At 36.9% G+C, this 12,310-nt stretch overlaps 1 protein-coding gene across 1 annotated transcript in view; it reads left to right on the forward strand.

Annotated features, from left to right (window-relative positions):
- Nucleotides 1–12,310, forward strand: part of LTBP2 (latent transforming growth factor beta binding protein 2) — a 3,457,946-nt gene that overhangs the window by 2,953,960 nt on the left and 491,676 nt on the right. The window contains exon 24 of the mRNA XM_044074624.1: nucleotides 4,563–4,685. Coding sequence (XP_043930559.1) covers nucleotides 4,563–4,685 — 123 coding nt within the window. The remainder of the gene's footprint in view (nucleotides 1–4,562; nucleotides 4,686–12,310) is intronic.

The raw sequence follows: 12,310 nt of genomic DNA on the forward strand, positions 1-12,310 counted from the left end.
TTTTGCAGAAAGATTTATCACCACAGTATTCAAGAAGCCATCATTTTACCTATACAGCCAGAAAAATCTCTCTCCCATTCCGAACTTAGCATTAACAGGCAAGATAAGAAAGTAATCTATATACAATTTGAATTTTTAACAACCTATGACCTACCTGATAAACTGCCACTATGAATTCAAGACCCACCACAGTGCTGAAAACAGTCTCTCTGTGGTGATTGGTAACCACCTGATGTTGCAGAATCAGTGTCATTATTCACTTTCGTTCCTTGATCTTGTGATACATTTAACGTCACTGACCTTGACCTCGACTTGCGTGTCCTCTGTGTTTGTTTCTAATATTTTTCTTCTTACCCAGAAGGTAGCTTGTGGTATCAACTCTTCCTTGACCCCCCCCCCCATCTCTCTTTCTTTGATACTGTGAGTTCATCACAGGCCTGTTCTTGTTCACTATATGCATACTTCCATTAGGAGACATCGTTTGAGAGAGATGGTTGAGGTAACATTCTTGTGTAGATGCCAACCATTTAGACTTCTCCTTCCCTCAGGAATGTGTGTCAATTCTTGATTTCCTTGAAGGCAGTTTGGATTCTATCTTTTTGTGAAACAGAAATAGTTATGAGGACTTCACCTCTGCTAAGAATGAGGTCTTGACTATTGTTCTATTATCAGGATAGCAAGCAGCTATTAGTCTTGTTGTAATGGTAATGTACAGAAAGACAAAGAGAGAGAGACTTGTGGGCTTTGTTTGCCGACTGTGACATTGGTAACAAGTCTTGATAATCAGTTGTCATTTCATGACAAGATGATGTTTGTTGTTAAATCTTTAGGTTACTGTGTGAGAAATATCACCAGAATTAAGCACTTCCATAATGTTTACAACCCATGCCAACACTTCTCAATTCCACCTGTTTGAAATATGACAAACAAATCTACTCTTCATGTCCCCACTTATGTTCCAGCCACAAACTTAAAATACACTAATAATGTGAATCATAATGAAAACAGATTATTTATGTAACTAATAAGCTGAACTCCAGCCTCCCCCCTCATCGTCAGTTGTACTAGAATCCATGATTGTTGAGGTAAAATAAATACAATTGAGATATGTCTTTTTCTGGAGATTTGGGTTGTTATGCAGCAGTTTTTTAATTGTAAATGAAACATGTTACATTGTTTTTTTGGAATATTTTTAACAAACATGAATATAAGGGGTCTGGAATGCCAGCCCTTTACAAAACATGAGTATAGGGGTCGGAAATGACAACCCTTTACAAAACACAGATATATTATACTCAGTAGAAGTTGGCAGTGTTTGCAGATATTGTTGTGGTACTCTGCCATAATGTACTGAACTTCTAATGCAGCATGTGGCGGTAAAGACAATTAAAATAACTTGTGCATGAGTTACTTATATAGTGGTCTCCTCTCAGGTGATCCATTGCAAGTCAGTTGACCTAGGCCTTGCTGTTGTTGACCATGAGTGCCTGCAGTGGGTGCGAAAGTCTGCAGCTTATCTAGTAATGAGTTTGTCTCATCTTGATCATACAGGACTCTTGTCCGTTAACCTCTGCAATGGCTGCCAATAACTCTAAGGCTCATTTGCAAATTACTGGTACTAACACACTTTTCAATACAATCGCCACAGATACAGACCCCTAGGAATGCATTTTAGACAGTTTCATGCAGATAATCCAGAATCTCTGAAAGGTAGTGTTTTAGAAGATATCTGCATAGGGGTGGGGGAACATGTGGACATAAAAGATAAATTATTATGTGAAGAGACTTTGAATACACTTAAATATAATACATTGACACCTAATGGTTTGAATAAGGAGTGCAAATGGAAATATGTAATTTAACAATTAACACTCGTTAATTTAATTCAATTAATTAATTAATTCAGATATTAAATTAATTAATTTAGATATTTGTGTTGAGTGTATATATGTGAAGGCAACTCAGTGTTTTTTTACTCCTTGAAAAATGTTGTGTATTTTGTACTTATTCGTGGAGTTTTTTATCTGTGACAGTTGTATTTAATCATTTGTATTTGTTTGCTTTTGCTGTTTGGGCTACTGACACACTTTTGCCTGTATGATATGCCTATACTCTATAAGCTGTCTTCGTAACTCAGTGATGGCGAACGTATGACATACTTGTCAAAGATGGCACACGCCATGACATTTTGTTTGACACATCGGCGATCACCAACACCTGAGTTACCAAAAACACATTATTTTAGGTTTGGCGTGTCAAAAGCTCCTGGCACAAAAGGTTCGCCATCACTGTCCTAACTCCAATCATCTAGCGATGGGCTGCTAGAGTTCCCTAGGATATAGCTGAAGTGTTTCATAATTTGTTCTAGATCATAAAAAGAATTTTAACATTAAAGACTTTCTTGAGAGGTAGAACAAAATATTAGGAACCCAGGAAAGAAATTAACAGAGACTTTTTCCTGCAGTTCTTGTAGATATTGGAGGTATATTTAATTAACCATTATTTTTTTTGTATTAACACATAAGGGGCTTATGAAATGCCAGGTGATTTCAATTGTAAATCTGTTTCATTTTTATTGCCTCTTTTCTCTCTTGTGAAGAATTTTATATTGGTCATACAAAAAGGAGTTTATGCAAACATATTTACAAAAGTAATTATTTATTGATTGATTGACATTTGTTTAATGGGAAAGTCTGACTGGGTCACAACAATCAATTTTCAGCAGATGCCTGGAAAGAAAAGCTCCATTTAAAATATAAAATAAAAAAGTAGCAAACACATTACGTAATAAATAGTTGAAATTATACATTACAGAAATTATCAACAATGTTGTGAGGCATAGATATACTGAAATTATGTTACAAAGAGAACAATGCAAAAAGCAAAGTAAAACACTGTATACAATTCTGGGGAGCATCCTTTTGTCAATTCACAGTAGTAATACGTAAAAGTTGTGTGTTTAGTTTAATTATAAATATAAAGGGGAAGAGAGATTAGTACAAATGAGGAAGAGATGATAGGAAAAGGTTGTGTAAGCTGGTAGAGGTGAGGATAAGGAATTGGAGATGGACAGACAATCTGGACAGATAGGGGTGTAGAAATGTAAATTATATTTACACTCAGCCTGGGGTATAGCATGAGCAGAGCCTTGAGTTTGGTAGATGGTATGTAAATAAGCTATTAGTGCAAAGAATGACAAAATAAGAACATTTTAAGAGATTTATTTTTTCTGTTTTAGATTGTGGTAATACTGATATGAGATTAATGGATGGCTATGGAAGATGACTTAGTTTAAGGGAATACCATTGGCAGGTACTTTTGAATATGTTGCTGTTCGCTGGCATCACCAGTCATATTCATTTAAAGTAATAATAAAGCGAAGAAAATTAAGATGTTGATTGGTTTGTTTTATCACATGATTTTACCACATTATTTTCTAGTTTATTTAAGGTGGTTTCACTGAAGTCTGACATGACAGGACAAAAGCATTTACTGGTCTTTTAATTTTATCATTAAAATGGTTGTTTTTTATCACAGGCTTACTTTTTTTTGCTTTTTCCTTTAAAAAATATTTATTTTTGTTTTATTTCAGGAGATAAGCCCTGTACATTAACATACAACAAAGTAATTAATACAAATATGTGTAGGGATCTGCAAAACAGTTGTGCAATAGTGTCTACGTAATCATAAGTAGTGCAAGGTTGACAACGATGTTGTGTCATAATAGTCATTGCATACAATATTTCTTTAGGCATGCGTTCTACCCCTGCAAGTCCCATTTTTCAGTGTACCTTAAAAGTATACCTTCTCATCACCAGGGTCTGGATTTACCTTTTATTAAGTTAAACTGACCTTTTATTTCCCCTTCCTATACTCTTTCTCTTCTACACTCTCTCTCCCCTTTCTTTTCCATACTCATTTCTCCTTGTTGTTTACTATTCGCCCATCTCTCCTTTATTTCTCTCTTTATTTCCAGCTACATCTTCGTCCTTAAATCCTCTGTACCTTCTTCCCCACCATCCTTTGACCATTCTTATCTTATAATCTTTATAATCTTTTTCTTACTGTCAGATTTCTGTTTCTGTACCTCATGTACCTTACCACTTGTTCTTCTTCCATTGTATTCAACTATGCTTACATAATTAAATACGTGTATGTATATATATATTTTTTTGTTTGTTTTTTTGCCTGTCTCTGATGTATTGTTGTTTTTTTTTCTTCTGTTGATTTTATTTGCATAATTTATTGTAATTTACTACTTGTATGTTTTCAAGATCATATGTATGCAAGTTGTATTACGACTTGTAGAGCTTTTCTCCCTGTGCCTCTGCTGAAAATGGAATTCAGCCTAATTGGACTTTCCCAGTAATCAAATGTCAAGTCACTAAAATAAATAAATAAAATAAATAATTGCCGTGAAATGTGTCTGCGTATAATGAGTTCCATTATGCACTTTATTACTAAGTGCTGTAAGTTAGCCATTTCCTTTCACCATGCTGTTAATTCCGGTCCTATAATTACAGGTTCTTATTTTTCTCTTCATTTTTCATTTTTCCACACAGATATTAATGAATGTGAAACTTCCAGTACTGTCTGTGTGGACGGAGACTGTCAGAATGTTCTGGGGTCATACACCTGTACCTGCCGTGCAGGCTTTGAACTGGTTAATGGAACTGTTTGTCAAGGTGAGACATTGAGATGTAGTTATTTTAAAATATATTGGATCCCTCTAGGTAGGACTTTAACAGAAATGAATGCAAGGAGAAATAAATTTTGTTTTAGGAAAATCAAAATATCAGCTATTTAATGCAAGGTGATGTGTAATTTGAAAGTGGCTGTGAATCTTGTGGAAATAGAGGTAAGTTCTCCTTTAAGTAATAGGATACAGTCACAAACAGGCTTTCTAAGAATTTTGCATGTGATCCATTTTTTTTTCAAATGCATTACATAACCACTGTTTTCATACTTAGATACCTCATGCCTGGAAAAAGTGAAAGTCTTGGATGCGTGAGTTATGGCAGGTCTGAAAATGAAAAAAAAGTATACTTACCATAGAAACAGCTTAAGAGAGTTTATTAAGATGGGTGTTGTCAACGTAGGCAAAGTTTATATATTTGGACAGTCTAACCATATGTAGAACCAAGGAAAATACACTAAAATTGTCATTACATTCTGTGGACTGGTAGTAATTTATGCTGGAAAATGTAGTGTTAACTGGTAATTCTATGAATCAAAAAGGACTGAAGGTAGAAGCAGACACATCCATTGTTCTTGTGAGGACTTGTCTCGAAGTTCCATTTACATACCTTTTCAATTCTGGCTATTTTCTCACTTGTGTAGCATGCATTTTGAAATCTTTGCATCTGTTTTTCAGCTATTACAGAGTGCAAGGTAATAAATATATCACAGTGCCGTAGCACGCCCTGTAACTAATATTTCATTCTGCTGAGATATATTGCAAAATCTATGTATCCATAATTAAACTTAACCTGTCCTGAGGTTTGACTCCATGCTGTATATAATCCTGCTTTCCTAACACAGAATTTGTATGGTCTAGGCAAGCTATTCTGTTGTATAATGTGTCACGGAATTCTAAACAGAATTGTTGAGCCATCATATTGCCCTAGGTTATATTACACATAAATTTGCCTTGCCGTTTTTGCAACATAATATGAAATGAATGTTTCAGTGCTAAATGATCCATCCTGTGATTATGATTTTCTCATTGTAAACAGGTTCATTTGGCCTTGTGATCCTTGGAGAAATGTTGTCTGGAAGTTTATACTGAAATGAGAGGCCAGACCAGCAGTTATCCAGACGGCCCCTATAATGGGTCAGTTAATTCAGGAATCTCATCAGAGAACAAGGATACTGGGAATATAGCCTAGAGCCAGGCCAGGGGAGGTTATCATCAAGCAACTATTGACTGAGTGACCCAAACAGTCAGTGCAGGCTTAGCCCTATGGACTCACCATCCACAAGGTAAAGGGTTCAGTTCAGGGATGATCCTAGTCAAGACAGGGAAAGGATCAGGGTGAAGTAAGATAGACCAGACCCTCGCAATGGAAGCTGATCTTAGGACATGGAGTATCACCTCTCTGCTGGAGAAGGAGCAGACTTTGTACGGAAGGCTGAAAACTACCACCTATATATAATTAGTCTTACCTTTGTTCACAACACTAGTTCTGGAACATTCTGGAACTGAACTGCTCCAGCAGTGTTTTCTCTCTCTCCTGTTCTGGAGCTGATGTACAAGACAGGCCCTGGGCAGATGCAAATATATTAACAAGCCTCCAGACAGAATTGTTCAGCTGTAGTTTGTACCAGTAAATGGAATGGTCACTTCATTGTGATTGGAAATTGCAGAAAGAAAAACTGTCATTTGTGCATGTGCACATAACAGCTGTTTAGCGCAGTCATCCCACTTAGACAACTTGGGTACCAGCAACTAACTCTTTACACCTCCCTGTGGGTGAGGTGTTTGATAGGATACTACCTACTGATTCTGTAGTCCTGTCCATAGTTGCAGAGCTTGGTACAGTATCTTCTATTGACTCTATAGTCCTGCCCATGGGTGTGGTTCTTGGTACAGTACCACATACTGTCTCTGTAGCCCTGCCTATAGGTCTGTTGCTTGACAGGGAATGACCTACTTACTCTGTAGTCCTTCTAAAAATTCAAAAAACAAAAAACAAACTGGTGAAAAAACCACCCTTGCCACATTTTATCATTTGTATTTATATATAATTATGGTGGCTTTAAGATTCAATATTTGGAGCATTATAGGTTAACCAGCATTGATGGCAGGTATGAGTAGTAGATACCAAATTGTTGAATATTTTGGCCGCTTCTTAGTTAAAAATTTCAAAGTGTAATTATGTGCTTTTTAAGGGAGGGGAGCTGGGCTTTATCTGAGTTGAGTAGTGATGTATTTATAGTGAGACAAATGTGTGGTGGAGTTTGTTTTCTGAGGAAGTTGGTGCAGAGCGCTGACGAAAAGCTTGTTTTTAAGCTTAATAAAATTTCAATTTGGGTTTTTTTGTTTATTGGCATTCTTGTTTACAACATAACGTGTGGATTATAAAGAACTTTGTACACATTTATCTGAATCCAGGAGTTTAAAGGCGCTGGACCTGCAAGGGTGGGTTTTTTTCACCAGTTTACTCTGTAGTCCTGTCCATGGGTATGGTGCTTGGTAGGGAGTGACCTACTGATTCTGTAGTCCTGTCCATGGGTGATGCATGATAGGTAATTACTGATTCTGTAGTCCTGTCCATCCATGTGGTGCTTGATAAGGAATAACCTACTGATTCTGTAGTCCTGTCCATAGATGTTGTGCTTGGTAGGGAATGACCTCCTGTCCTTGCGTGTGGTACTTGGTAGGGAATGACCTCCTGTCCATGGCTGTGGTGCTTTGTATTGGTGCTAAGAGCAGATGAGTAGCCAGGGATTTGGGGATACACGTAGATGGTTGCCTGGCTTTTGATCAACATGTATCTAAGGTAGTAAGAAATAAAATACATGATTTTATTGCACTAGCCACCTTATTTCAGAAAAGAATTTAAAAAATTGGCTATTGTATATGGAAAATCATGATATTAAAATATGAGACTTATAACTAGAAGGTAAATATGGATGTAAACTAGCAGATGTCTTGTAATGGACAGAATGTTGTTGTCACCTTAAATGATGAATAATTAATTGTGTTATAATGAGAAATAGTGTTTAAGTAATAGAGTTTATGTAGTACCGTTTGTCTCCTTGAAGGCTGTTGAGATGAGGCACCATAGACCTGTAATTACTGAGACGCGTGATTTATTGAAGCACTTTTCTTTGAAGGACCATTTCAATTAAAAAAATGTAGTTTCCCAGGGTGACGTTGGGGGTACCTTTCACACTCCCATGGTAGAGGTTTCTCCCCCATTTACACCGTCACATAATATCACATCCTCCAAGGTCACAGAGAAGAAGCAGTTGAGTAGATTTAACAGAGAGTCCATCAATAAAAAGTTAGCCAGGAAATGACACAATTATTCTAGTAGCCCTTGCTTAGGAGTTACACAGCTAGTAGAAAAATAATTGTGCGACTCTCAGTTTGATCTGGTTGGTTGTGTAAATTGTGTTATTTTGGATTGCTGAATCCCTTTCTGTAAGATGCAGTGACCTTAAAGGTGATTTAATTATGGGAGGGTGCAATGCACCCCACCCCCTTCTTGGGGTGAGAAGAACCACAAAAAATTAATTGTATTTTATTTCAAATTTATACAACTGTTCTTTTAATCATTTCACCTTCAAACAGTCATTGAAGACCATCATGCATCCAATAAGGAGAAAATTACAGTCGGCTGCCTTTCGGGTGCCAGGATCCGCCACATAACGCATGCACTCAAGTCATTCCACAACAAGTACAAATATGACTCTGTCATTGTCCATGTTGGAGTGAATGACTTGAGATGTACCTCTCTGGACTACATGAAAAGTGTCATGGAAGATTTCTCGGATCATGAGGCCCAGGCAGGTATGACCCTAGCCTTCACCCAGAATGATACCACAGTATAAGGACAAAATGATTGACTTCAACAATTGGCTAAGCTTCTGGTGTTATTCAAAGGGGATCCAGTATCTGTCTGCCTGGGCCGACATGATCGACAGACCACGATGCTTTGCCAGAGATGGTCTGCACCTGTCGCCCCTGGGATTCAGGTTACTGGCTAAGGCTCTTGCCACCCCTATAGTGCCTTTTTTAGGCAAAGTTCAAAGGACAAAACCACCACCGTAACAGGTACAAGCATGCAAAATCTGAAGGTAATGCTACTCAGTGCTAGAAGTCTAACCCTCAAAATGCACTCTCTCGAGGCACTCCTAAAAATGGAGAACGTCAATATATGTGCAGTAACTGAGACCTGGTTCAAGGCTCCAGAGAGCACCCCTGCAAAACCAGGCTACAACTCTTACCACACTTTTCGGCCACCAAATCAGGACTGAAACACTAAAGGTGGAGGAGTGTCCATATTCACCAAGGATATTCACACCACCAGGTTAGTTGCCCAACACAATGCGTCTGAAATTCTCCAAGTGCAACTAACACTAGGTAAGACTGCAATACAAATTGTAGCTTGCTACAGATCCCCCATCATGCCCCAAGATTCTCACTACACCTTTCTAAACATACTGGAAAATATTAAGATACAACCAAACACCCTAATACTGGGTGCTTTCAACTACCCTGCCATTAACTGGGAAATCTACTAGTGTAACAAGACCTTTGTCCAACGGTTCTTGGAATTCATAAATTCCCAATGCCCTGGATCAACTAATTTTTTTTTTTTTTTTTTTGTTTTTTTTTTTTTTTTTTTTATTTTTTTTTTTTTTTTTTTTTTTTTTTTTTTTTTTTTTTTTTTTTTTTTTTTTTTTTTGTTTTTTGTTTTTTTTTTTTTTTTTTTCTTTTTTTGTTTTTTTTTTTTTTTTTTTTTGGGGGGGAGGGGGGGGGGGAGGGGGGGGAGGGGGGGGGGGGGGGGGGCGGGGGGAGGGGGTGGACGGGGGGGGGGGGGGGGGGGGGGGGGGGGGGGGGGGGGGGGGGGGGGGTGGGGGGGGGGGGGGGTAATAAAGGATTATCCATTGACTCAAACCTTATTAAACCCCTTTGGGTTTAAAGGGGGAAATTTGGGTTTACCTTTGACTTTTTAACAATAACCCCCAAATTAAAAAGAATCACAGACCTAAAGCAGATGCCCTATGCTGACCATCTAAAAAAACTCCAGCTATACTCTGTCGCATATCGTCTACTCAGAGGTGATCTCTGCTTAACAGACAAGGCCATTTCAAACCCAGAACTGTTGGACATGCTACACTTAAAGAAATCCCAATCCCTCAGAGCCACACACTCCAGGGATCTAAACCTTGTCATCACAATAAACAAAACATGCTGGAGGGATAGGTTCCTGACCTAGAGACTCCACAGACTCTGTAATAGACTGCCCATACATATCAAGCAGAGCACCTCTTTGGCCTTCTTCAAAAGGAACCTTGATGATTGGATGGGAGATAGGAAATTCACCCCAGGGATCACATCAGTCGCCCTGCTAGACAGGGGTCCAGGGAAGTAAATATTGTGGGAAGAAATAGCCAGAGAATTGTTATGGCTAGGCTTGTATAGGCCCTAGGTCCGATAGCCTAGTACCAACCTATGAACCTATATGCTCATAAGACTTCTGATGTGGACTTCGTATTAATGGCATCTGATGTTGACACAGTCTTAGCTGTGTGTCTGCTTAGATACGTAGATCTCAGCTATCCCTTATTTTGCATGTTTCTGATTTTGCTTCATATTTTTGCCCAGTCCCACATACAATGTTCGACTTTCTAGCAAATCACCGAGGATTACAGTCAGTAATACCAGAAATTAGAGTTTCACCCTTTTTATTCTTCAAAGAATGTACATTTATGGAAAACATGTAGTCATGTTAACTTAATAATTTAAAAATGTCCCTGGTTTTGAGCCTTTGTCTCCCATTATTTCCAGCTTTGTCCCTGATTCTTGAGTAAAGAGGTTGAAAACTATGCTTAGATGTGACCTACAGACCTGTCTAGAGAGGCTGATAGTGAGGTCTCTGAGGTCTCCTTAACTATTTGCACTGGAAATGTCTGCCTTCTTCCTAGAGGTAATACTTCAGCCACCACATGTCACAGGCCTTCAAGCTTTTCCTGTTACCTTCCTGCAATGAGAATTACTGTGCAACAAATTATTTATTTGTTTTTAATTCACTAAAGGGAGTAAGTAAGCTGATCCTCATGCAATTAAATAAACCTGATTTTGTTTCCACATGTATTTATTTTTTCATTTATTAAAAGGAGTATGTGGTCTGAGTCTCATGGAATTAAACATGCTTTCATATTTGTTATGGAAATTCTTCAAGCCCTCCCCAAGTTTCTTTGCAAAGTGCCTTACTTTGATCCAGCCATGTGCAGGACTGTTTTATAGGTTTTACATATTATTTTCCATTCTCATCAGTTTTGCTTTGTAGCTATTCTGCCAAAGAGTTATTACTACTAATTATTATTAATAATAATATTATAAGTGATGCTACTGCTGAAGGGTTAAGAATCACCAGCTACAATGAGTGTAAGAGTTATTACTACTAATTATTATTAATAATAATATTATAAGTGATGCTACTGCTGAAGGGTTAAGAATCACCAGCTACAATGAGTGTAAGAGTTATTACTACTAATTATTATTAATAATAATATTATAAGTGATGCTACTGCTGAAGGGTTAAGAATCACCAACTACAATGAGTGTAAGAGTTATTACTACTAATTATTATTAATAATAATATTATAAGTGATGCTACTGCTGAAGGGTTAAGAATCACCAACTGCAATGAGTGTAAGAGTTATTACTACTAATTATTATTAATAATAATATTATAAGTGATGCTACTGCTGAAGGGTTAAGAATCACCAGCTACAATGAGTGTAAGAGTTATTACTACTAATTATTATTAATAATAATATTATAAGTGATGCTACTGCTGAAGGGTTAAGAATCACCAACTAATATGAGTGTAAGAGGTATTACTACTAATTATTATTAATAATAATATTATAAGTGATGCTACTGCTGAAGGGTTAAGAATCACCAACTACAATGAGTGTAAGAGTTATTACTACTAATTATTATTAATAATAATATTATAAGTGATGCTACTGCTGAAGGGTTAAGAATCACCAACTACAATGAGTGTAAGAGTTATTACTACTAATTATTATTAATAATAATATTATAAGTGATGCTACTGCTGAAGGGTTAAGAATCACCAACTACAATGAGTGTAAGAGTTATTACTACTAACAGTGTAACACCTAGAACAATTTATTACTAATAACAATATGACATCTATTAGTAACACCACAGATTACTACTGTTAACAATATAACACCTACAACAAGGTGCTACTGTTAACAGTGTAACACCTAGAACAATTTATTACTAATAACAATATGACATCTATTAGTAACACCACAGATTACTACTGTTAACAATATAACACCTACAACAAGGTGCTACTGTTAACAGTGTAACACCTAGAACAATTTATTACTAATAACAATATGACATCTATTAGTAACACCACAGATTACTACTGTTAACAATATAACACCTACAACAAGGTGCTACTGTTAACAGTGTAACACCTAGAACAATTTATTACTAATAACAATATGACATCTATTAGTAACACCACAGATTACTACTGTTAACAATATAACACCTACAACAAGGTGCTACTGTTAACAGTGTAACACC

Source organism: Protopterus annectens, chromosome 6.part0 (assembly GCF_019279795.1).
Source record: "Protopterus annectens isolate FY-2018-M chromosome 6.part0, PAN1.0, whole genome shotgun sequence".
Classification (NCBI taxonomy): domain Eukaryota; kingdom Metazoa; phylum Chordata; order Ceratodontiformes; family Protopteridae; genus Protopterus; species Protopterus annectens.